Source organism: Saccopteryx bilineata, chromosome 2, assembly GCF_036850765.1.
Source record: "Saccopteryx bilineata isolate mSacBil1 chromosome 2, mSacBil1_pri_phased_curated, whole genome shotgun sequence".
In the NCBI taxonomy this organism is placed as follows: Eukaryota; Metazoa; Chordata; class Mammalia; order Chiroptera; family Emballonuridae; genus Saccopteryx; species Saccopteryx bilineata.
The window spans coordinates 272,691,322-272,713,951 of NC_089491.1; the positions used below are offsets into that span (position 1 = coordinate 272,691,322).

The 22,630-nt window shown below is 53.1% G+C and overlaps 1 protein-coding gene across 9 annotated transcripts in view; it reads right to left on the minus strand.

The window, feature by feature from the left end:
* PITPNM2 (phosphatidylinositol transfer protein membrane associated 2) overlaps positions 1 to 22,630 on the minus strand; it is a 139,218-nt gene that overhangs the window by 25,752 nt on the left and 90,836 nt on the right. For all 9 annotated transcript variants that reach the window (XM_066260707.1, XM_066260701.1, XM_066260702.1 and 6 more), the window contains 3 exons: positions 11,511 to 11,684; positions 3,000 to 3,214; positions 1,815 to 1,936 (listed from right to left, as the gene is read on the minus strand). In XM_066260707.1, coding sequence (XP_066116804.1) covers positions 1,815 to 1,936; positions 3,000 to 3,214; positions 11,511 to 11,588 — 415 coding nt within the window. In that variant the 5' untranslated portion in view covers positions 11,589 to 11,684. The remainder of the gene's footprint in view (positions 1 to 1,814; positions 1,937 to 2,999; positions 3,215 to 11,510; positions 11,685 to 22,630) is intronic.

Here is a 22,630-nt window from a genome sequence, read left to right on the forward strand (position 1 = left end):
CACTGTCTACGGTCTTCAGGCAGGCTGACCTGTAAGACAGCCCACCAGGAGATGCCAGGCCCAGGATGCCACAGGGCTGGGCATTTGAGAAATAGGACTGGTGGCTGGTGGGACCTAGGTGTGTGTGTGTGTGTGTGTGTGTGTGTGTGTGCGCGCGCGCGCACGCGTGCGCGCATGCATGTATGTTAAGAGGAATGACAGCAACTCTGGGAAAGACATGAGCCGTGCCACCTCCTGTCACCTGCCTCCTCCCCCCAAATCAAAGCTGCTTGCTGAGCTGGCTCCTGAGGTGGCTCTCGAGGCCCGTGAGCTGGCTGGGTCTGTGCTGCGGCTTGCAGACTGGGCATTAGCGCCACCGAAAGCAGTGAGGGCCAAGGAGCGGTCAGAGTGCAGCAGCACTCACGGAAGTCCGGGGAATGGAAGTCCTCCCCAGGGCAGACCGCATGCCCAGTAACCCAGGCAGAAGGGCCGGCAAGGGGAGGGCCGGGATTAGGGGCCATAGCAGGAGGCCTCTGGGAGGAGCCCATGGAGCCCTGGCCTGCCCAAGGCTGGGCCGGTGGGACAACAGCGGCCAGAGGGCCTGCATCAGGCCTGGGCCTTCCCTCTGGCGGTGAATAGAATGTTTCTTTCCAGCACACCCCCAAATTTATATGTCAGAATCCTGACCCCCAGGACCTCAAAATAGGACTTTATTTGGACATAGGGCCTTTAAAGATGTAAGCAAATTAAAATGAGATCATTAGGGAGGCTCTAACCCAATATGACTAATAGGCTTATAAAAAAGGGGACATTGGAGCAGACTGGCCCATGGGCAGAACACACGTGAAGGTGATGGCAGATGCTGGGGTGATACGTTTCCAAGCCCAGGAACACCATGGCTCGCCAGCAGGACAGTGGCCTGGGGCAGGGTCTCCCGCACAGGGTCTCCCGCACAGAGCCCGGAAGCAGCCAGCCCTGACGACCTTCTCCAGTACCGCGAGTCAGTCAGCTTCTGGGTTTAAGCTGCCCAGTCTGTGCGACTTCGATTTGGCAGCAAACTAACAGCTTCCAAGGCCCAGAGGGGCTGATGGGGGGTTGTTCTGGGGTGGGGGGGGGGAGCCCTTCATGCCATTAGAGAGGCTGCTTGGAGGTCTGCTCCTGGGGTGCCATCGGCTGGCCGAGCACCTGCCCGAAACCCCTCCGCATGACTCGCTCCTCTGAGCCTGGAACCCAGAGTTACAGACTGGTGTCTGCTGAGATGCGTCTGGCCCACAGATGTGTTTTGTTTGGCCAGCATGTGTTTATTTACAAAGAGTTTTTTAATTCGTTGCCAACATTTAGGAATTGGGAGATCTCACACAAAAATCCTGATTTCTGGCCTCTCTTGGGAAAGCGGATTTCACAAAGGGGGCTGTTTCCCGCATGGCACGGTCAATCGGAGGGGTGGGGTCGAGGCCACTGCTATTAAGAGGACACAGGCCCTGTCCGGCCCACTGTACTCACATGGCTGTCAGCCCAAGACGGGCCCCTGAGCCCACACGGGCACCTCTGGGGACGGGGACACCCTGAAGGGAGGGAAGGAAGGGGCTCAGAGTATAAAAGGCACTTAGCCTTGGTGTGCATGTCAGACAAATGGGGCCAAGGTGGCCTATCCTGTCTCCCCCAGTGTCCCCCCACCCCCCATCCTATGCTTGCTCGTGACGTTGACTGCCTTTCCCAGGTCAGGAGCACATCTGTGGGTCTGAAGACGACAGACGCACAGACCCGGAAACCCACAGCATGGCCCCGGAGGGCTCCTGCCCCCCCAGTGTGGGAGCACCGTGGTGGACAGTTACCAATGGTCAGCTGGTTCTTTTCCACGGGAGACAGGCTGAACACGTTGGGGTTTTCTCCAGCGTCGGTCTTATAAAAGGTTTCAATGTCGATGGAGAATTTCTCTACAAAAGGGCAAGTGAACCTGCAGGGGGGAGAAAAGCGTCCAACAGGAATGTGGGCGCAGGCGGTGGGGGCCGGGAGTGGGGGTGGGTGGCTGGGCCAGGGCCTGCCAGTCCCACTGGGCAGGGGAGGAGGGCCCCATGGGCAACTCAGGTGGGAGAAGGAGGCAGGAGTGGTGGACAAGACTCGTCTGCCTTCACCACCTGCTGGACCTTCACCGTGTGCCCCGGAAAAGCCAAGGCTGGACTGGGTTTAGGGGGAAGAGGGAGATGTTTCAGGTGGCTGCTGGAAACCCTGTGTCCATCGCCCACGTGTGTCAGGCACGGTGCAGACGCGGGCTCAGCTATGGCAGCCTCCTGCGGAGTGGGCCGAACCGGACAAGCACCACGTGTGACATGACACCCCTACTCTGTCCCCCGGGAGTCAGGGCTGACAACAAGGGAACAGCCCCTCTCTCTTGATGAGCGCAGAGGAGGAAAGTGCTGTTGGGAAGAGGAATGGCCTCCGTGGATCCCCTGGTGAGCTCCTGGCCCTCAGCGAGGGTGGGGAAGGGACCCCGCCTGTGTAGCAAGTGGACAGCCAGCCAGGTACAGCCCCCGTCCGGTCTAACCCTATGGTGCTCAGCCACATGGGGCGGGTGGGAGCACAGACTGAAGGACCCCCTCCTGGGGATCCAAAGGAAACCCCAATTCAACACGGGATGTGATAAAGCATCGTAGTAGCAAAGGGTTTCAAGGTAGAGGGAGCCTGGCCCATCTGGTATACCCTCAGGTCCTGTGTCTTCCCAGCTGGCTGACTGTCCCACATTCCCAGACAAACATCAGAGCCATTCTGTATTCCCTGAACCTTCTAAGAGAGCAAGGGGGTCTCGGGTGGTCCTTGCTGAACTCATGCCCACTCGGCCTCCAGCCAGGCCGGCAGGGAGGCATCCAGGTGTGTCCCCATCCCTCTCCTGCCTGTTTCCCTGGGAGGGGGGGATCTCGGGAGACCTCCAGGGTGCCCCTACCTGGAATGGAGGCTCCTTGGGGGCACCCACCCGGAGGGCTGCCCCCGGGATCTCCGCTGCAGCGGGCTCCCCTGCTCACCTGGTTCGCGTGTAGGGGTAGGCGTTCCAGGACTCCTCCACCACCCGCAGGGCCGCCTTGGGCAGGATGGAGCGGAACCAGCTGGGGATGTGCATGCCCACGTGGTACACCTTGTGCGTATACTGTCCGGAGCCACCGGGGCCGTCCGTGTATGGCCGGTTCTCCAGGATCTCCACGCCGCTGCCTTCACCATACGTCTCGTCGCGGCTCTTCTTCTGCGGGGACAAAAGCGCTGTCCATGTGTGTGTGTGTGCAGAGGGGGGCAGAGCACGGTGCAGAGGGAAAGGGCCTCAGGAGATCAAGCCCCGGAGCATGGAACGGGAGGAGGGGCTTTGAACGACTGGGCTGGCTCCTCCTGTGTCACTTCAGGACCCCTAAGCCCAGACCCCAGCTCCGTGTGTCCCAGCACTCTTGCAGTAGACGGAACAGGCCACCGTTCCCTCTGAGCCCCAGCACTGCACATGCAAGCTCTTCCATCTGACTCCCCTCTGTCCCCACACTGAAAGTGTTCCCAAGTTCGGGACAAGGCGGGATGGCTGCTGTCTTGTCTCCATGCAACATTGTACTGGAGGTTCTGGCTATCGAAATTAGGCAAGAAAGCCTGACCAGGTGGCAGCGCAGTGGATAGTTTCAGCCTGGGACGCGGAGGACCCAGGTTCAAAACCCTGAGGTCGCGTGGGTTCCCGGCTTGAGCGTGGGTTCATAGACGTGACCCCAGGGTTGCTGGCTTGAGCCCAAAGGTCGCTGGATTGAAACCCAAGGTCGCTGGCTTGAGCAAGGGGTCCGTGGCTCTGCTGGAGCCTCCTTGGTCAAGGCACAGATGAGAAAGCAATCAATGAACAACTAAAGTGCTGCAACTCTGAGTTGATGCTTCTGATCTCTCTCCTTCCTGTCTGTCCCCTGCCCCTACTCTCGCTGAAAAAAGAAAGAAAGAAAGAAAGAAAGAAAGAAAGAAAGAAAGAAAGAAAGAAAGAGGCAAGAAATAACAAGAGGCATCCCAACTGGAAAAGAAGACATAAAACTACCTTTACTCACCAAGGACATAATCTCACATACAGAAAAATCCTCAAAAATCCTCCTAAAAACCTGTCAGACCTAACATACGAATTCAGCAAAGTCGCAGGATTCAAAATCAACACACAAAAACAAGCAATGCAAGGAAGTAAATTAGAAAATTATATCCATTTAGAATGGGATCCAAAAAGAATTAAAAATAACTAGGAACAACTAAGGCAGTGAAAGACTTGTACAGCGAAAACGACAAAACGTTGCCAAGGAAACTGAAAGACCTAAACAAATGCAAAGACACCTGCGTTGGTTCACTGGAAGATTTCATACTGTTAGGGGGTCAAGGGGGTTTAGGGGGCTGGGTGTAGAAGGTGAAGGGATTGAGAGGTACCGACTGGTAGTTACCAAATAGTCACAGGGATGTAAAGAACGGCATAGGGAATAGAGTCAATAATGTTGTAATCACTATGTATGGTGCCAGGTGGGTCCTGGAAATATTGAGTGAGGGGGCGGGAACACTTTGTAAAGTCGATGATTGTCTAACCACTATGCCCTACACCTGAAACTAATGCAAAATATAAATTAATTAAAAAGAAAAAAAGATGTCATCATGTTAAGTGGAATAAGCCAGACACAAAAGGAGACATACTGTGCAATCCTATTAATATGAAATGTCCACAACCGGCAAATCCATGGAGTCAGAAAGCAGATTATTGGTTGCCCTGGGTGGGGGAGGGCTTGGGGAGAGGGGGGAATGGAAAATGACTTCTTTTTGAGGATACGAAAATGTTCTGAAATTGACTGCGGTGATTGTTCTAAAGTTGACTGTGGTTTCATCACTGTGAATATAAATATTATATATATACTAAAAACCTCTCAACTGTACACGTTAAATGCGTGACTCATGCCTGACCAGGCAGTGGTACAGTGGATAGAGCGTCGGACTGGGATGCTGAGGACCCAGGTTTGAGACCCTGAGGTCGCCAGCTTGAGAGTGAGCTCATCTGATTTGAGCAAAGCTCACCAGCTTGAGCCCAAGGTCGCTGGCTTGAGCAAGAAGTCACTCGATCTGCTGTAGCTCCCCACCCCCACCCCCGGTCAAAGCACATATGAGAAATCAATCAATGAACAACTGTCTCTGCCACACACACACATACACACACACACACACACACACACGCAGCATGACTTATGTGGTGTGTGACTTTCATGTCAGTCAAGCCAGGATAAAACAAAACACACATGCACAAAAGCCTGCCTCTGGTACTCACTCAGATTTCACAGAGGTCAAAGGCGGGGAGTGGAATGGGGCCTTGGAGCCACCATCTAAGGAGGATGAAGCCCGGGTCGCGTCTAAGCGTCCCCTCTGCCACGACATCCTTCCCCAGGTCCAACAGCTCAGATTTCTGCTGATGCAGAAAATCTCCTGGTTGAGACGCTGCTGACTTTTAAAGCCCAGCATCTGTTTCCATGGTGATGTGATGGCATCACCAAGGCCATCTTCGGTCAGCTTCCTGGACAGCAAGGCGCGCACACGCTCATACACGCACACACACACGCACAGCCCTGAGTGCACACGCCTATCTATGTACACACGGGTACTCGTCTCATTCAGATTTAAAGAAAAAAAAAGAGAGACCCAGGTTGAGGGCACAGATGGAGTCAGAGCAGAGAGCACTGGCCCCGACTCTTTCACAGGAGCTCCGGGAATGTGGCCCAGATGCCGTGACGAAAGCAGCATTTCCTGGGCATGTTCCCAGCGCCCGCCTCTTATGGAAGCTTCGTTAATTTGTCATGGTGGTATGTGCTTTACTTGTGCTTTCTCCTCCAGCTATTGCAACAACCCCCTGGGAGGAGGTGCCATATCACCATCATCCCCAATTTACAGATGGGAAGGTGGAGGCTGAGATAGGGGTGTGTGACCCCGCTGAGGTCACAGGGACATGGCAGAGCTGGGATTCGGACTCAGACCTGTTGGATTCTAGGGCGCCTGCTCACCCACCAGCAGGAGCTCAGGGGAAACATGCGGTCCTTCCTCCCTGAAACGTTGCTTCTCTCTGGTCTTGCTTCTGAAAACTATAAGGGGGGACGGGGCTACCTATCTGCCCAAGCCCTGGTATGAGGGTTGGAGTAGCATCTCCCCAAAATGTGTGTCCACTTGGAACCTCGGGCTGGGACCTGATGTGGAAATAGGGTCTTTGTGGATGTAATTAGGTAAGGTGAGGTAACAGTAGACTAGGGTGGGCCCTAAACCAATGACCGCTGTCATAAACAGAGGAAACAGAGACACAGACAGGCAGAGAGTAGACAGCCAGGGGACGATGAAGGCAGAGACTGGGATGATGCGGCCACAAGCCAGGGGATGCCTGTGTCCACCAGGAGCAGGAAGAGGCCAGGACAGAGCCCCCCCCCCCCAGAACCCTCAGAGGGAGCATGGCCCTGCCAACACCTCGGTTTCAGACTTCTGGCTCCAGAGCTAGCTATGAGAGAATGAACTTCTGCTGCTTGAAGTCCCCTCAGTGTGTGGTGTTGTCAGGGCAGCCCCAGGAAATGAGCCCATTTAGGGTACCTGGTGGCTCATGGAGAAAAGGGTATGTATAGGCCTGAGGCCCATGTGGAGTCTCTCAGGGCTGGGGAGGGGTGCCCAGTCTGCCAGGGAGTCCAGGGCAGGGGAGAAGTCCTCTGTCCACTCCAGTGACCTTGGCCTGAATCACCCGCAGACTCCTCTTCGGGAAAGCCAGGATGGCCACCCAAGCAGCTCCCTCAGGAGGCTCTAAGGGAGGGTCCTTCCTCGCCTCCTCGGGGTTCCACTGGCCCCAGGTGTTCCTGGGCTGGTGGCTGCCTTGCTCCGATCTGCCTCCATGGCCACATGGCCATCTTCCTGTTTCTCATCTTCCTTCCTCTCCTCTTCTTATAGGGGCCACAGCCATTTGGTTATTTAGGGGCCCTCCCCCAAATCCAGAGTGATCTCACTAAAACATCCTTAACTAATTACATCAGCAAAGACCCAATTTCCAAATAAGGTCACGATCTGAGGTTCTGGGTGAACATGAACTTTGGGGGATCCTAGTCAACCAGCTAGGCCACCACCTATGAGTAAGGCTTCATTCAGCCTGCTGGTGGGAAAAACAAAGATAGCACCTTGATGATGCCACCCTGCATGACAGGTAAGGCCCCTGCCACCTAGCCCTCAACCCTTGGAGCCAAGCCCTTGGCCACATAAACCTTCTAGAACTAGCTCTTTCACTAGTGTGCGGCTGACCACACCAACCCCGGTCTGGCCACCTGCAGACGTGTATGTGAGGCAGGAAGGGGAGTAGGTCTGTATGAAGTGTGGGGGGGCACAGGTTTTAGAGGCAGGTGGGGGTGGAGCAACTCTGCTCCCACCTGCAACAGCTGAGACTCTGAAGTTAAGAGGCAGGGTGAACTGGGGCATCTCCAAGCACCATGGAAGAGGTGCAGACTAAGAGGCCTGTAGACAAAGCCTGGCGGCATCAGGCCAGCTGTGCATCCTTGGGCAAGTTCCTTGACCTCTCTGAACTTCAAACTCTCATCTGTAAAATGGGGGCAAATACCACCATCTCTACAGGTATGAGCAGGTATGGTAAGGATTAAAGCTAGTGACGCATGTCAGGCCCTGGGCACCCAGGCCACCATCATTGCATGTGGTAACAATGGCTGTGGTCATTCATGGAAGATGACTATGGTGGGCCACTCAGAGGTGTGAGGGCCACAGTCAGCGGTGACGGAGCCACGGGAACACAGACTGGCCCCAGTCTGTATCCCCCACACAGCAAGCACTCTGGTGCCTCCGTGCAGTAGGAGTTGGTCAAGACTGGATGCATGAATGAATGAATTCTGGTCCCAACTGTCACCAGTTCCTTCCAAGCTTGGGTACCAGCCTCAGCTTAGGAGCTGGCATCCCGAAGGGCTGACCCCTGGCTCCCCACCAGCAGTGGCGTCAGGGGCAGGTCTCCCCTCCACAGCCGCAGCTCTAGATCGTTGCCACTTAGGACCAAGCCCTTCTCAGAGTGTGCTGACCTCTGCGCGCGCCACGGCCACCTGCATCCCTGACAGCCGTTCCCGTAGCTGTGCCACACTGCCTCCTGTGGAGACCAGAGACAGAGACAGGCCTGGCTCCCCCAGGGGCACGCACACCCAGGGCAAGGCCTGCTCGGTGACCCCTGCCTGCTTTACTGACACAGGCTGTGGGGAGAAGCCAGCCCTCTCCCTCCCCAGGACCAGGGGCCGCACAAGAGGGGACCAAGCCACCTTGAGCCTGGTGCAAAGTATGACAAAGTGCAGACCCAGGAAGACCAGCACCCTGAGACACAGGAGGCTTCCCGGGTGAGAGGGCTGACCAAGGAGGTCAGAAGGGCAAAGACGAGAAATCCCCCAGGCGGTGCTCTGAGCTGTCCAGGGTCCTGGCCAAGTGCCTCTGACAGCTTGCTCTGAGCTAAGCATTTGCCGGGCCTCTTCTAGGATAGAAAGCTCTCTCTCCACCAGGACGTTTTGTTTTTTGTTTGGTTTTAAAACTTTTTTTTTTTTTTTAATTATCTTGATTCTTTTTTTTTTTTAATTATTTATTTATTTATTCATTTTAGAGAGGAGAGGGAGAGACAGAGAGAGTAGAGGGGAGGAGCTGGAAGCATCAACTCCCATATGTGCCTTGACCAGGCAAGCCCAGGGTTTCGAACCGGCGACCTCAGCATTTCCAGGTCGACGCTTTATCCACTGCGCCACCATAGGTCAGGCTTGGTTTTAAAACTTTTAACATGTATGTATATTGAGCATGGGTCAGACATGAAACACGTGAGCTCACCCCTTCCCTCACGGTGGAGGCAGCTGGTTCAAAACCCATTCCCAGCTGCCATCCCAGCCAGTGAGCGGACCGACGGGAAGTGAACTCTAAGTTCTTATCGCTCTTCTTCTCACAAAAAATGCGGCTTCCTCCCTTGCAGGTCTATCCATCTCACAAGGCCCAGCCCGGAGCGATGTACCCCCGGGGCACTGGCCTGAAGCCCACGATCGTCTGTCCCCTGGAAGTCGCCGCTCCCCCAGGCCGGGGCGCCCCGGGCTGCGCACGCACCCATCTCCCCGTGGTCACTCTGGCAGCCCTAGGGTGCTTGCTGTGCACCTCTGTGACCCAGCCCTCAGCCTAGGCCAGGCACCAATGGTCTGGTAAATTTAACTTATCTTGTTAACAGCTTTATCGAGGTCTGACTGAAGTTATGTTCATACCCGTGAAACCGTCACATGAGAAATAATGCACCTGTCTCCCACGTGGCAGATGGAAGGCCTGGGAACTCAGGGCCAGAGGCCGGTGAGATAAAAATGGGAGCAGGAGGAGGGGAGGGCAGCCTGGGAGGTGGGGCTCAGATGACAGAGACTGCGCAGGCAGGCTGCCCTGGGACCTAGGAGTCATCACATAGGAGGCCGTGGAATGTCTTGACAATCACTGGAGCCATAAGGACAGATTTAAAAACAAAACAAAAACCCTCAAACAAGGAGGTGAAGATGGCGTGTGTTTTTTTTTTGTTTTATTTTATTTTATTTTTTTAATTTATTCATTTTAGAGAGGAGAGAGAGAGAGAGAGAAAGGAGAGAGAGAGGGGGGAGGAGCTGGAAGCATCAACTCCCATATGTGCCTTGACCAGGCAAGCCCAGGGTTTCGAACCAGCGACCTCAGCATTTCCAGGTCGATGCTTTATCCACTGCGCCACCACAGGTCAGGCCAAGATGGTGTGTGTTTTTGAGGGATTTGGAGTCAGTGGTGATGAAATGTTTTGAAAGAGTTCTGAATATTCTAGAAGCCAAAAACGTCAGTGCTCCAAGATCCAGCTGTGCCCCGTGCTAGCAGGCCAGGCAGAGCCGAGGGGCAACCAGCCCTCCATGGTCAGGGGCTCACCTGGCTCGGGTGGGGACGAAGGAGCCAAACAGCTGCTCTGGCGGACCAGCCTGGTCCCTGAGCGATTTCCGGGGTTCCCAGAGCTGGGGTGGGGGTGGCGGCGACGGAGGTCTCCCCTCCTCTCCCTTGCTCTTGAGGAATAATTACGGGGTAAGTGGTTCAAGAGGGAATTGAGGGACGCTTCTGATGCCTGGGAGCAAGCAGCCCCCCAGGGAGGTCAGGTGTGCCTCTGTGTCCTCCCCAGCCAAGCTGCCCAGGCTGAGAGCCTGCTCTAACCCCAGCAGCCCCTCCCAGAAGGGAGCTGGGGGCCGGGGTTCTGCAGGAAGTCGTAGCTAACTCCCCGGACCTAGGCTGAGTCCATGCAAACCCAACCCAGGAGTGGAGGTGGAGGCCCTGCCGGACAGGGCTCCCTTGGCTCCGGAGGCCATGTGTAATTATTCTATAACGGGGGGGGGGGAGGAGCAGGCAGCTCGGCCAGAGGCTGGACTGGGGCATCCAGAGCTGAGCCCAGAGCGGGTTTATAATCAGCTCCTGAACGGGGGGGGGAAAGCTGCTGGTTTGGGCAAAGGGCTGGGGCACTGAGGATGAGCAGGAGGCTGGTGGGGAAGCTGGGATGGGGGCCCCCACAGAGCGGGACCCCAGCAGTGTGGTCACATCTGTCTGGGCCACTAGTGGCGGGGTCCTGGGGCTCTGGGTCCCGCGTTCCAGGATGGTCAGGCGCAGAGCAGAGAGGGGAGGCCAGCCATGTCAGGGGCGGGGCTGGAGGGGAGGTCAGCCACATCAGGGGCAGGGTGGGGCGGGGAGGCAGTCTCTGGCTTGTCACAGGAAGCTGTCATCTTCAAACTTATCTGTGACTCTGTAAACAGCCACGTAGCTGTCACCACAGTCTAGTACAAAAAGTATGGACCTGGGAGGTGGGAAGCAAGCTGTGTGCTCCTGGATAAGTCACTCAACATCTCTGGGCCTCTTCATACCTTCCTTCTGTCAAATGGGTCGTTATGCACTGAGTTTACGTGTGTCCAGCCCACCCCATTCATATGTTGAAGCCTAACCTTCACTGTGATGGTATTACGGGGTCAGGCCTTTGAAAGGTGATTAGATCACAAGGGAGGTGTCCCCCGTGATGGGATTAGTACTCTTATCTGAAGGGACCCCAGAGAGCCCCTTCCCCCTCTGCCCCGCAAGACACAGCAAGAAGGTGGCCATCTGTAAGCCAGAACAGGGCCCTCGCCAGACCCCAAACCTGTCTGCACCTTGACCTTGGCCTCCCCGGCCTGCAGAGAGCAGTGAGACAAATGTCGTGGTTTCCAGCCTCTGGTCTACGGGATTTTGTTCCAGTAGCCCGAGCTGACTAAACACGAGCACAGAATCTGGATCAGTGATATGACTTGTATTAAACGCCATGAATACAGCGCCGGTGAGACCATCAACGCTGCGGACACCTATGGAACACCGCTGTGTGCCTGGCACCCTGAGCAGCAGCCAGACATTCACCAGAAGCCTGGTGGGCAGACGCTGTGCTACGGAGACACCCCACGCACGGGCGCAGAGGCTGTGCTTGCGCCCGGCATGGCCAGCCCTGAGCCCCGACCCACCTGTATCATGTACAGCTGGGCGATGCGGTACTCCTCCACGGTCATCGGCAGAGGAATCCGATATTCTTTTATGATCATCTTGGGAGTCCAAGCCTTCCCGTTGATGGGGAACTGCGTGTTGGGACTTCTAGGCAAGGTTCTTTAAACAACCATGACAAAATTCACCAAGGACCCCTGAGGGAGGAAGAGAGGACAGGAGGGTTACTTTCTGCCCAAGGCAGGAGGGTACAAGGACACTGGGGAGGGGGCCTGGTCTGGTCCTGAGGCTGGAGTTCTGTTTCTGGCTCTGGCATGAGCCCACCAGGTGACCTTGAACAAGCCCTCCCCCTGCCCCAGCCTCCTCGTTCCTTGTTTGCTTAGCATGCGTGTGAGGAGGATGGGGGGGGGGGGACGCTCTGATTGGTCAGGGGGAAATCCTGGATTGTCCGCCTGCTGGCAGGGGCTGGGCGGTGGGAGGGTGCTGCATCTCCCGTGTTGGAGAGCCCCGCACTCCTGTGTTCTGTGTAGTTCTGACAAGTCACAGCCTTGGGTCTCTGGCTGACACCTGTTCTGTGTGTGACGCTGGTCTAAGTCTCCGAGGTCAAAGAGATAAATAAGAAAACTGGGTGGGTTGCACAACATATGAACCATATCCCAATAAAGCTATTTAGGAAATAAACACTGCGTTCTGGCCAGGTGGCTCAGTGAATAAAGCATCGTCTCAAGGGGCCCAGGGCGCAGGTTTTACTCTGCCTCCCCCCAATCAGGGCACAAACAAGAAGCCATCAATGAGTGCACAACTAAGTGGAATAACTAAGTGGAACAATGAGTTGATGCTTCTCTTTCTCTCTCTCTCTCTCCTCTACACCCTCCCTCCCTTCCTCTCTCTCTCTCTCTCAAATCAATGGGGGGAAAAATAAACGATGTACTCATAGTAGATTCTATTTAAGATGATGGAATATTTTTGATGAAGACCTGCACCTCAATTAAAAACGTAAATAGCCTGACCTGTGGTGGCGCAGTGGATAAAGCGTCAACCTGGAAATGCTGAGGTCGCCGGTTCGAAACCCTGCGCTTGCCTGGTCAAGGCACATATGGGAGTTGATGCTTCCAGCTCCTCCCCCCTGTCTCTCTCTCTCCTCTCTCTCTGTCTCTCTCCCTCTCTCTCTCCTCTCTAAAATGAATAAATAAAATTAAAAAAAAAAAAAGTAACGTCTTTAAAAAAAAAAAAAAAAACGTAAATAAAAACAATGTAACACTTAAAGGAGGCATACTCCCAGCAATCTGGAAAATAAAATCGCCCACCATACTCGATCCCTGAGATGGCAGGGGCGTTGCTGTAAATATATTTGGGCTCCCCCCTGAGAGATGACACACCATTAACTGGAAGCTGAGTGAAGGTTTCCAAGACAGGCAGGGGCAGAATCAGAGTAGTATCTCATACTACAGAAGGACCCCACCGGAACAGCAGTCGGTAAGGAGTCACGGTGACCAGGAGGCAAGAGACGAGCTGCGTGCTAAGAGAGAAGGCCTCAGGTGGGCCGCTTCCCCGGGGCACTGTCCGCAGGAGGCCGCCCATCACCCGGGTGCTAGGGCATGTCTGCACGTGTCTAAGGAGGTGGGGGAAAGCGAAAATGCCCGAACTCGCCTGACCTGTGGTGGCGCAGAGGATAAAGCGTCAACCTGGAACGCTGAGGTCGCGGGTTTGAAACCCTGGGCTTGCCTGGTTAAGACACGTATGGGAGTTGATGCTTCCTCCCCCTTTTCTATGTCTTTCTCTCTCTTTCTCCCCACCTCTCTCAAATAAATAAAAAAAATCTTTTTTAAAAATACCAGAATTCTTGGGACAGTCGGCACATAGGGATGAAAGAAATCCTTCAATGAACTACTTTGGAAGATAGAGGGTGGGTCTTTTTTTTTTACACAAATGAGGCAGAGCTGGCCCCTGTGTTATTAGCCTAAAACTACCCCCATGTCTTTCCAACACATAGAGTTGTTACCTCAGAATCCCCAGCACCACACTCAAATTCTTACACAATCAGCCTGACCAGGTGGTGGCGCAGTGGATACAGCGTCGGACTGGGATGCGGAAGGACCCAGGTTCGAGACCCTGAGCTTGCCAGCTTGAGCGCGGGCTCATCTGGCTTGAGCAAAGCGCTCACCAGCTTGGACCCAAGGTCGCTGGCTCCAGCAAGGAGTTACTCAGTCTGCTGAAGGCCCCCGGTCAAGGCACATATGAGAGGGCAGTCAATGAACAACTAACGTGTTGCAATGTGCAACAAAAAACTAATGATTGATTGATTCTTCTCATCTCTCTCTGTTCCTGTCTGTCTGTCCCAGGGGTCCCCAAACTACGGCCCACAGGCCACATGCGGCCCCCTGAGGCAATTTATCCGGCCCCTGACGCACTTCCGGAAGGGGCACCTCTTTCATTGGTGGTCAGTGAGAGGAGCACAGGATGCATCCTCTCACTGTATGTGAGTACTGTGTGGCGGTACCGCAAAGCGAGTCGTCACTCACATGCAGTACTATTTCGGGTGACGCGGGACACACGCATGCGTCACGGCTCCAGAAGTGCATCATATCACTTGTTACGGCTAGCAGTGACAAATATGGACCCAGACATTGACCATCTCATTAGCCAAAAGCAGACCCATAGTTCCCATTGAAATACTGGTCAGTTTGTTGATTTAAATTTACTTGTTCTTTATTTTAAATATTGTATTTGTTCCCATTTTGTTTTTTTACTTTAAAATAAGATATGTGCAGTGTGCATAGGCATTTGTTCATAGTTTTTTTTTATAGTCCGGCCCTCCAATGGTCTGAGGGACAGTGAACTGGCCCCCTGTGTAAAAACTTTGGCCCTATCTATCCCTCTTTCTGACTCTCTAAAAAAAAAATTAAAAAAAATTCTCACACTACCAGTTGCTTTAAATCCAGTCTGGAGAAATAATCTTGTTAGTAAATTAAAGTTCTTCTACATTACGTAGCTCATGAAACTGCCCCTTCCCTCCCAATCTGATAGCCACAGATGAGACAAACTCAGAGCCATAAAAGACCCCAAACGCGGGACTTCTGAGAGGCTCCCCAAGGTGCCTCATCTCATCAAGTTCTAGCAGCTTAGTTACTTAAGAAGACCAGGCCTGTTTATTTCTAGCCACGCCCCCAGGAGTCAGTTCAGAAATCAACCCTGACTTCCTGTAGCAGATGGGGGGGGGGGAGGAGCATTTCCGGTCAATTGTCCTCCCTCGAAAATGACGCACCACTACTGAAGATAGAGTAAAAGAGGGAAATGGCTACGATGACACGAGGAAACTGCTACACCTCCCCCCCCCCCCACCCCCAAGCCACAACCTGTGAAAGGACATCAGCCAGACACCATGAAGCTGGTCAGGGCACATACAGGAAAAGATCGATGTTACTATCTGTCTCTCTCTCTCTCTCACTAAAATCAATAAAATTTTTTTAAAAGCTACAGAAAATGAACAACCCCAGAAAAACCCCCACCCCCTCCCTATGCTTCCTTCTAGTCTACTCCCCAGCTGTGGACAACCACTGTCCTGCCTTTTGCCTATGTATGTACTTTCCATTAGCCTAGCAATGGCCAATACCCCACTGTTGCTGACCCACAGAATGGGCCGCTTCATATGGAATCATACTGTATGTGCTCTGTGGATTCTGGCTTCTTCTTTTTTTTAATTTTTTAATTTTTTAATTTTTTTATTTTTTTATTTATTCATTTTAGAGAGGAGAGGGGGAGACAGAGAGAGAGAGAGAGAGAGGGGGGGGGGAGGGAGAGACGGGGGGGGGGGGGAGGAGCTGGAAGCATCAACTCCCATATGTGCCTTGACCAGGCAAGCCCAGGGTTTCGAACCGGCGACCTCAGCATTTCCAGGTCAATGCTTTATCCACTGCGCCACCACAGGTCAGGCGATTCTGGCTTCTTTTGATTGACATTATGCTCATGGGATTCATCCACGTTGATCCATTCAGACAGTTGTAGACTGTTCACTCCCATTGCTGTCTAGTGTTTGGTTGGGTGAATACACTATAATTCAGTGGTTTTGGTCCACGAAAGAGTGAACCACCCGGATGTTGTATGAAGATTAAAGACCCAATGATTACAGGCTCTTCTTCACACAACATCATCCGGATGGTTCACTCTTTCACAAACCGGCAGTTGAAAACCACGGCTCTAATTGACTTAACCATTCCATCGTCGATGGGCACTTGGGCCAATTCCACTTGGGAGCTACTATGAACAGCTTAGTGCGTGCAGAGATGCAATTTTACACTGTGGAATGGCAGGTGAGGGAGAGCTGACGGGAAAATCATTCCCATAGGCCATTTCTAGGACAGAACCTAGTTTTCCAGCGCAGAGAGATGCCAGGAGTGAAGTGAGTGAGGCCTGGAAGAGAGAAATGGGGGGGGGCAGTGAGGGCTGGTCATAATACAGAGAGTCAGAGACCTAAAGAGCTTAGCTGTGAGCCGCCATGACCCTGCGAACCCTGGAAGCTCAGACAGATGGAATGCCAGGACACAGGATACATAAGAGCTCTGGGAAGAGAGTCCCCTAGAGACAATAGATAAACCCCCAATGCAGCTGCACACGGCTCCGATCTCCCCCATTTTTCTCACCCTGCTACTTAGAAGCTAAAGGGTAATGATCAGAAAGGGTAATGATCAGAAAGGCACCCACATGGGTCCTATGGATTAAGGGGGGGCAAATGAAGAACAAATATCACAAGAAGATTCTCCCAGAGAAATACAGGAAGACTTCAGAAAAACAGTTCTCCATTGGCTCAGGGAAACAGTGGATATAAACTCTTAAAAACTAGTGAAAGGTGGCAGGAAGGAGACAGAAACTTTAAAAGGAAATAATTTGACAAGAGGAAGAGACAAAAGCTGAGGGGTGTGAGCTAGCAGAGCTGGGGGGGGGGGGGAATGGAAAAGAACCATAAATATCTACTTTTTTTTTTAACAAAAACTATATTATAGCAATGACTAAATAAACAGTGTGACAAGCGGAGATATGGTGGGCAGGCTGGAGGACATCACGCAAGATTAAATGGTGATGACTGATAAAACAAAATGACAGACAGGGGAGGCAAAAGAAAACCCAGTGTGGCCCTGGCTGGTTAGCTCAGCGGTAGAGTGTCGGCCCGGGATGTGGAAGTCCTGGGTTCGATTCCCGGTCACAGCACACAGGAGAAGCACCCAGATGCTTCTCCACCCTTCCCTCTCTCCTTTCTCTCTCTCTCTCTCTCTCTCTCTGTCTCTTCCCTTCCTCCAGCCAAGGCTCCATTGGAGCAAAGTTGGCCCAGGTGCTGAGGACAGCTCCATGGACTCCGCCTCAGGTGCTAGAATGACTCTGGCCACATTGGAGCAACACCCCAGATGGGCAGAGCATCACCCCTTGGTGGGCATGCCGGGTGGGTCTTGGTCAGGCACATTCAGGAGTCTGTCTGATTGCCTCCCCACTTCTCACTCCAGAAAAATACAAAAAAAGGAAAAAAAAGAAACCCAATGTGTACATAATTGGTGCATTTTTTGTTTGGTTTTTTTTTTGTATTTTTTTTCTGAAGCTGGAAACGGGGAGAGACAGTCAGACAGATTCCCGCATGCGCCCGACCAGGATCCACCCAGCACGCCCACCAGGGGCAACGCTCTGCCCACCAGGGGGCAATGCTCTGCCCCTCCAGGGCGTCACTCTGTGGCGACCAGAGCCACTCTAGCGCCTGGGGCAGAGGCCAAGGAGCCATCCCCAGCGCCCGGGCCATCTTTGCTCCAATGGAGCCTTGGCTGTGGGAGGGGAAGAGAGAGACAGAGAGGAAGGGGGGGGTGGAGAAGCAAATGGGTGCTTCTCCAATGTGCCCTGGCCAGGAATCGAACCCGGGTCCCCCTCACGCCAGGCCGACACTCTACCGCTGAGCCAACCGGCCAGAGCCAATTGGTGCGATTCTTTTTTTTTTTTTTTTTTTTTTTTTTTTTACAGAGGCAGAGATAGACAGGGACAGACAGACAGGAACGGAGAGAGATGAGAAGCATCAATCATCAGTTTCTCATTGCGCATTGCGACTTCTTAGTTGTTCATTGATTGCTTTCTCACATGTGCCTTGACCGCGGGCCTTCAGCAGACCGAGTAACCCCCTGCTGGAGCCAGCAACCTTGTGTCTAAGCTGGTGAGCTCTTTGCTCAAGCCAGATGAGCCCGCGCTCAAGCTAGCGACCTCGGGGTCTTGAACCTGGGTCCTTCCGCATCCCAGTCCGACGCTCTATCCACTGCACCACCACCTGGTCAGGCAGTGCGATTCTTAAAGTAACTAGATAATAGAACAGGGGGAAAGGGGAAAGTATTCAAATATAGAAGGGGAAAAATCCCCTGGAATAAAAAAGACTTGGCCCTACAGATTAACTACCATTCCATGTCCCAGGAAAACTTGATGGTGTAATGAATACCAAGACATCTTAAAAATGTTTCTGAGCTTAAAGGTCAAAGAAAGAACCATATAACTAAGGAGCATGGGAAGATGGGTTAAGGAGAATCAGAACCCTCCACAGTAACATTTTTTCAGAAAACAGTGGCGCTGTATCCTATGGAATTCTAAGGGAAAGATATTATGAACCAGAATCTTATACCCAGCTAAACTGTCCTCTGAGTATAAAGTTAACAGGCACCTGAAACATGAATTTAGGGGGCTTAGATATCCATAAGGTCTTTAAAAAGTTATCTGATGCTGACATCTAACCAATAAAAAGATAAAATAAGTTCATCAGTGGAGGAACCCTGGTGAATACTGTATTAATATTTTTGAAATCGGGGCAATTATAGTTTTTGACTGGATCATAAAAATATTGACAATATACACAAATAAGCATACAACTAACAAAAGTTGAGAGGGGAAGAACAGAGGCGCTTGATCATTTCCTCAACTTTCATTGCATTGGAGTGGGTTTATTATGCAAGTGAAAAAATTATTGAGGCCCTGGCCAGTTAGTTCAGTGGTAGAGAATCGGCCTGGCATGCAGGAGTCCCGGGTTCGATTCCCAGCCAGGGCACACAGGAGAAGCGCCCATCTGCTTCTCCACTCTTCCCTCTCTCCTTTTTCTCTGTTTCTCTCTTCCCCTCCCGCAGCCAAGGCTCCATTGGAGCAAAGTTGGCCCAGGCGCTGAGGACGGCTCCATGGCCTCCACCTCAGGTGCTAGAATGGCTCTGATTGCGGCAGAGCAACGCCCCAGATGGGCAGAGCATCGCCCCCTGGTGCACATGCCAGGTGGATTCTTGGGTTGGGTGCATGCAGGTGTCTGTCTGTCTGCCTCCCAGCTTCTCACTTCAGAAAAAAAAAAAATTATTGAGCAGTGACCCTCTGGAGCACAGGACTTTTTAGGGCAGGGGAAGTGCTCTGTGTGATACTTCCAATGGTAGATACATGTCATTGTACATTTGTCAAACCTCATAGAATGTACAGCACAAAGAGTGACCCTTAAGGTAAACTATGGACTTTGGGTGATAACGATGTGTTGATATAGGGGTCATCAATTGTACCAAAGGTACCACTCGGGTGGCAGGATGATGTTGATGCAGTAGACTATGCATGTGTGTGTGTGGGGGGGGTATCTGGGAAATCTCTGTAGCATCCTCTCAATTTTGCTGGGAACTTAAAAACTGCTCTAAAAAATAAAGTGTATTCACCCTAGCTGGATAGCCAGGATGGGTAGAGCATCGTCCCCATGCACAAAGGTTGTGAGTTTGATCCCCGGTCAGGGCACTTACAGGAACAGATCGATCTCTCTCTCTCTCAAATCAATAAACACATTGAAAAAAATAAAGTTTGTCAATTAAAATAATAAATGACTCTAACCTTTTACAAGTTTTTCTCTCAGAAAGTAGATTAGTGGTTACTGGGGGTGGGGTGGGGGGAGAGGGAATGGGGAATTATTGTTTACCAGTTATGGAGTTTCTACTTTAGTGATTGCAAAGTTTTGGAAATGTGTGTGATGGTTCTACAACTTTGTACAATGCCAAACATTTGTCTAATGCCACAAAAGTATCCACTTAAAAATTGTTAAAATGAGCAAATTCCTCATAGTTAAAAAAACAACACATTAACGTTATACGGCAAAACCTGCGAAATCACAGACTTTTAATGAGTGAATTGTATGATATGTGGCTTATTATATCTCAATAGAACTGTTTAAAAGGCTTTCCTCCCACCACTTAATTTTAACCTGTGAGGAACTATGATCACTTACAATGAAGAAATGTCTTTTTGAAGTTTAGCGATTCCATTCTGTTTAGTTGTAAATAAATGCAAATAGATGGTCTGTCTCTGGTTGAATTCAAGAGAAATTAAATTTGTGTTTTTTTCCTTTCTCCAAATGCACGTAGAGTATGATCTATTTTTAAAGAAGTTATTACTACTCTGATTGTATAAAGAGTCTGGCATAATGTTCACTGGATGCTGGTGAGGGTTATCCCAGGTGGATGGAATTTGGGGCAACGTTTTCTTTTTTTTTTTTTTTTTTCATTTTTTCTGAAGCTGGAAACGGGGAGAGACAGACAGACTCCCGCATGCGCCCGACCGGGATCCACCCGGCACGCCCACCAGGGGCGACGCTCTGCCCACCAGGGGGCGATAATCTGCCCATCCTGGGCGTCGCCATGCTGCGACCAGAGCCACTCTAACTCTAGCGCCTGGGGCAGAGGCCACAGAGCCATCCCCAGCGCCCGGGCCATCTTTGCTCCAATGGAGCCTTGGCTGCGGGAGGGGAAGAGAGAGACAGAGAGGAAAGCGCGGCGGAGGGGTGGAGAAGCAAATGGGCGCCTCTCCTGTGTGCCCTGGCCGGGAATCGAACCAGGGTCCTCCGCACGCTAGGCCGACGCTCTACCGCTGAGCCAACAGGCCAGGGCTGGGGCAACGTTTTCTACAACGATGTGACTCTTCACCTGGCGGTGGTGGCAGAGTTTGAGCAGGGGGTATGTAACCGGCCCCAGGAAGGGCAGTCAGTGTAGTCGTTAAACTCACGGCCTCTGAGTTAGCCAGACCTTCTGCTGTGACTGTGGGCAAATTCCTTCATCTGTATGATCTTTGATTTCACCTTCTCCAAACTCCTCACATCATGCACACACATGGTCCGCTCGGTTCCAACCAGCACTCCAGGGGCAGCCCGGGTCTGCACAGGGTCTGGGAGGTGGCCGTCCAGGCCTGCGTGGGGCCCAGCATCCTGGCTGGGCTGTGGACACTAAACCCACTGCCTCTAGGGCAAGACAGTGCCCAGGACACGCATGGATGTCCAAAGGACACATGGCCCCTTGGTAGGTCCTGGAGGGCATGGCAGGGTCTCCCAACTTGCTTCCTGGTCAAGCCTGCAGCAAGGGGGCCCAGGCAGAACCCTGCCCCCTGATGAAAGAAGGCGATGTGACGTGTGTCCGCGTGTCCCCCGGAGCCCTCCATGCCCGGCAGCTGAACCCTCAGACAATCTCATTACGCTCATTCCGACTGCCTGGGTGTGCGGGGCAGACGCACATTTCATCTCCGTCGCCACTGGAGTCGTGATGGGTTAGACAGAATTACATTTGATTGCTTTGCACAGGGCAGCTGTTGGGGCTTGGCGCGGCGAGAAGGAAGGAAAAAAGAATACACGTCTTGAGAGGCCCTTCTGGGAGGGAAGCCAGGCAAGGAATGGGGGTGACCGGCCCACAGAGACCCCGCCGGGAGCACAGCCTGACGACCCCTCTTTCGGGGGAATAGGGATGATTCCCTAGTGAGCCCCAAATATGGCACGTGGCTCTAGGAAAATATGGCCCAGTCTCTAGGAAAGCCGTGGGCTTCCAGAACCCTTGTGTTCATGACCCTAGAAAGGACCCCAGGCCCCATGTTCCTCCGTGTCTTTTAGAGAAGAGCAGGGCCAGACAATGTCCCAGTGGAAGTTACTTGGCATGGTGACCAGGGAGACCATGGTGGGGTGGGCTGACCAGCCCTGGACAAGGTGAGCAGCCCAGACTACATCCTGCCTGTGTGCGGAGCTCTGGCCTCCATGTGGGGTGGGTGTCACCCTCCTTGTCCTCAGGTCGCCTGTCCAGCCAGCTCCCACACAGGGAAGAGAGAAGAGGGGTCCGAGGTTGACTGAAAACCCATGGTGCCTCCCAAGGAATCAAGGGCAGGAGCCCCAGGTTGTCAGGGACCCCTCTGGGCACGGTGGGAAAAAGGCAACGTCTGTCAGACTTAAAGGGGCCGGGCGAGGGGGCTCTAGGGGCTGCCGTGAGGGCTGGTGAGTGATCAGGGATCAGCTTGTAAGGGAGGGTGGGCGGAGGGCACCGGCAGGAAGGGAGAGGCAGCAGGAGAACTGAGGTGGCAGCACTGAATCTGCATTGCTACGACTAGCCCTAGCCGACTAGCCGAGGTCGATGTCACAGATGGAGCTCAGGAGGGAGGCGGTGCAGGGAGGAAGCGGAGGGAACACATCCAAACGCAAGTCAGCTGTGTCCTGGCCTTGAGGTCTGGAGCTGCCCCAGGCTGGGCCAGCAGAGCCGGCCTGGACATTCGCAATTGTGGGGAGGGTGGCTGGTAAGGAAGACGGGGGCCACGGGCAGCTTCTGAGGACCAGGGGCATCAGGAACCTCCCTTCTGGCTTCTGGTCTCTCCTCCACCTTCTCTGGGAAAGGCCGCTTTCTTTGCGGGCCCTGCCCAGACCGGCTGGTCCCCAATCAGGGGCCAAAGTGGGTGATACTAAAATAACTTCATCTGCCCCCATGTGGGCAGCGGTCGCCCATCTAGAAAGGTGGGTTTCAGATGAAAGAGGTGGGGGTGGGGAGGACATAGGGCCATGGGAGGGGGAGGGGGCAGTTCTCTGTGCCCCAGGGCCCAGTGTCAGGCCTGGGGAGCAGTGGGGATGGTAAGTATATGAAGTTAACAAGATCAGCTGCCTCTGTCCCCTGAGGGTAAAAGCAGGAACAGGCTTATCCCTTCCCTCCCCCAGAAAGTCTGAGCCGGAAGGAGCTTGGGTGCACCTCTATACGTTAGACATTGGCCTTCCACCTAGAGGACCCCGCTCCGGTTCCAACATCCATTTATAAACAAGGGGACGGACACCCGCACTTCGCAGGTGTGACGGGCTGGAGGACACAGCATCCTCCCTGTG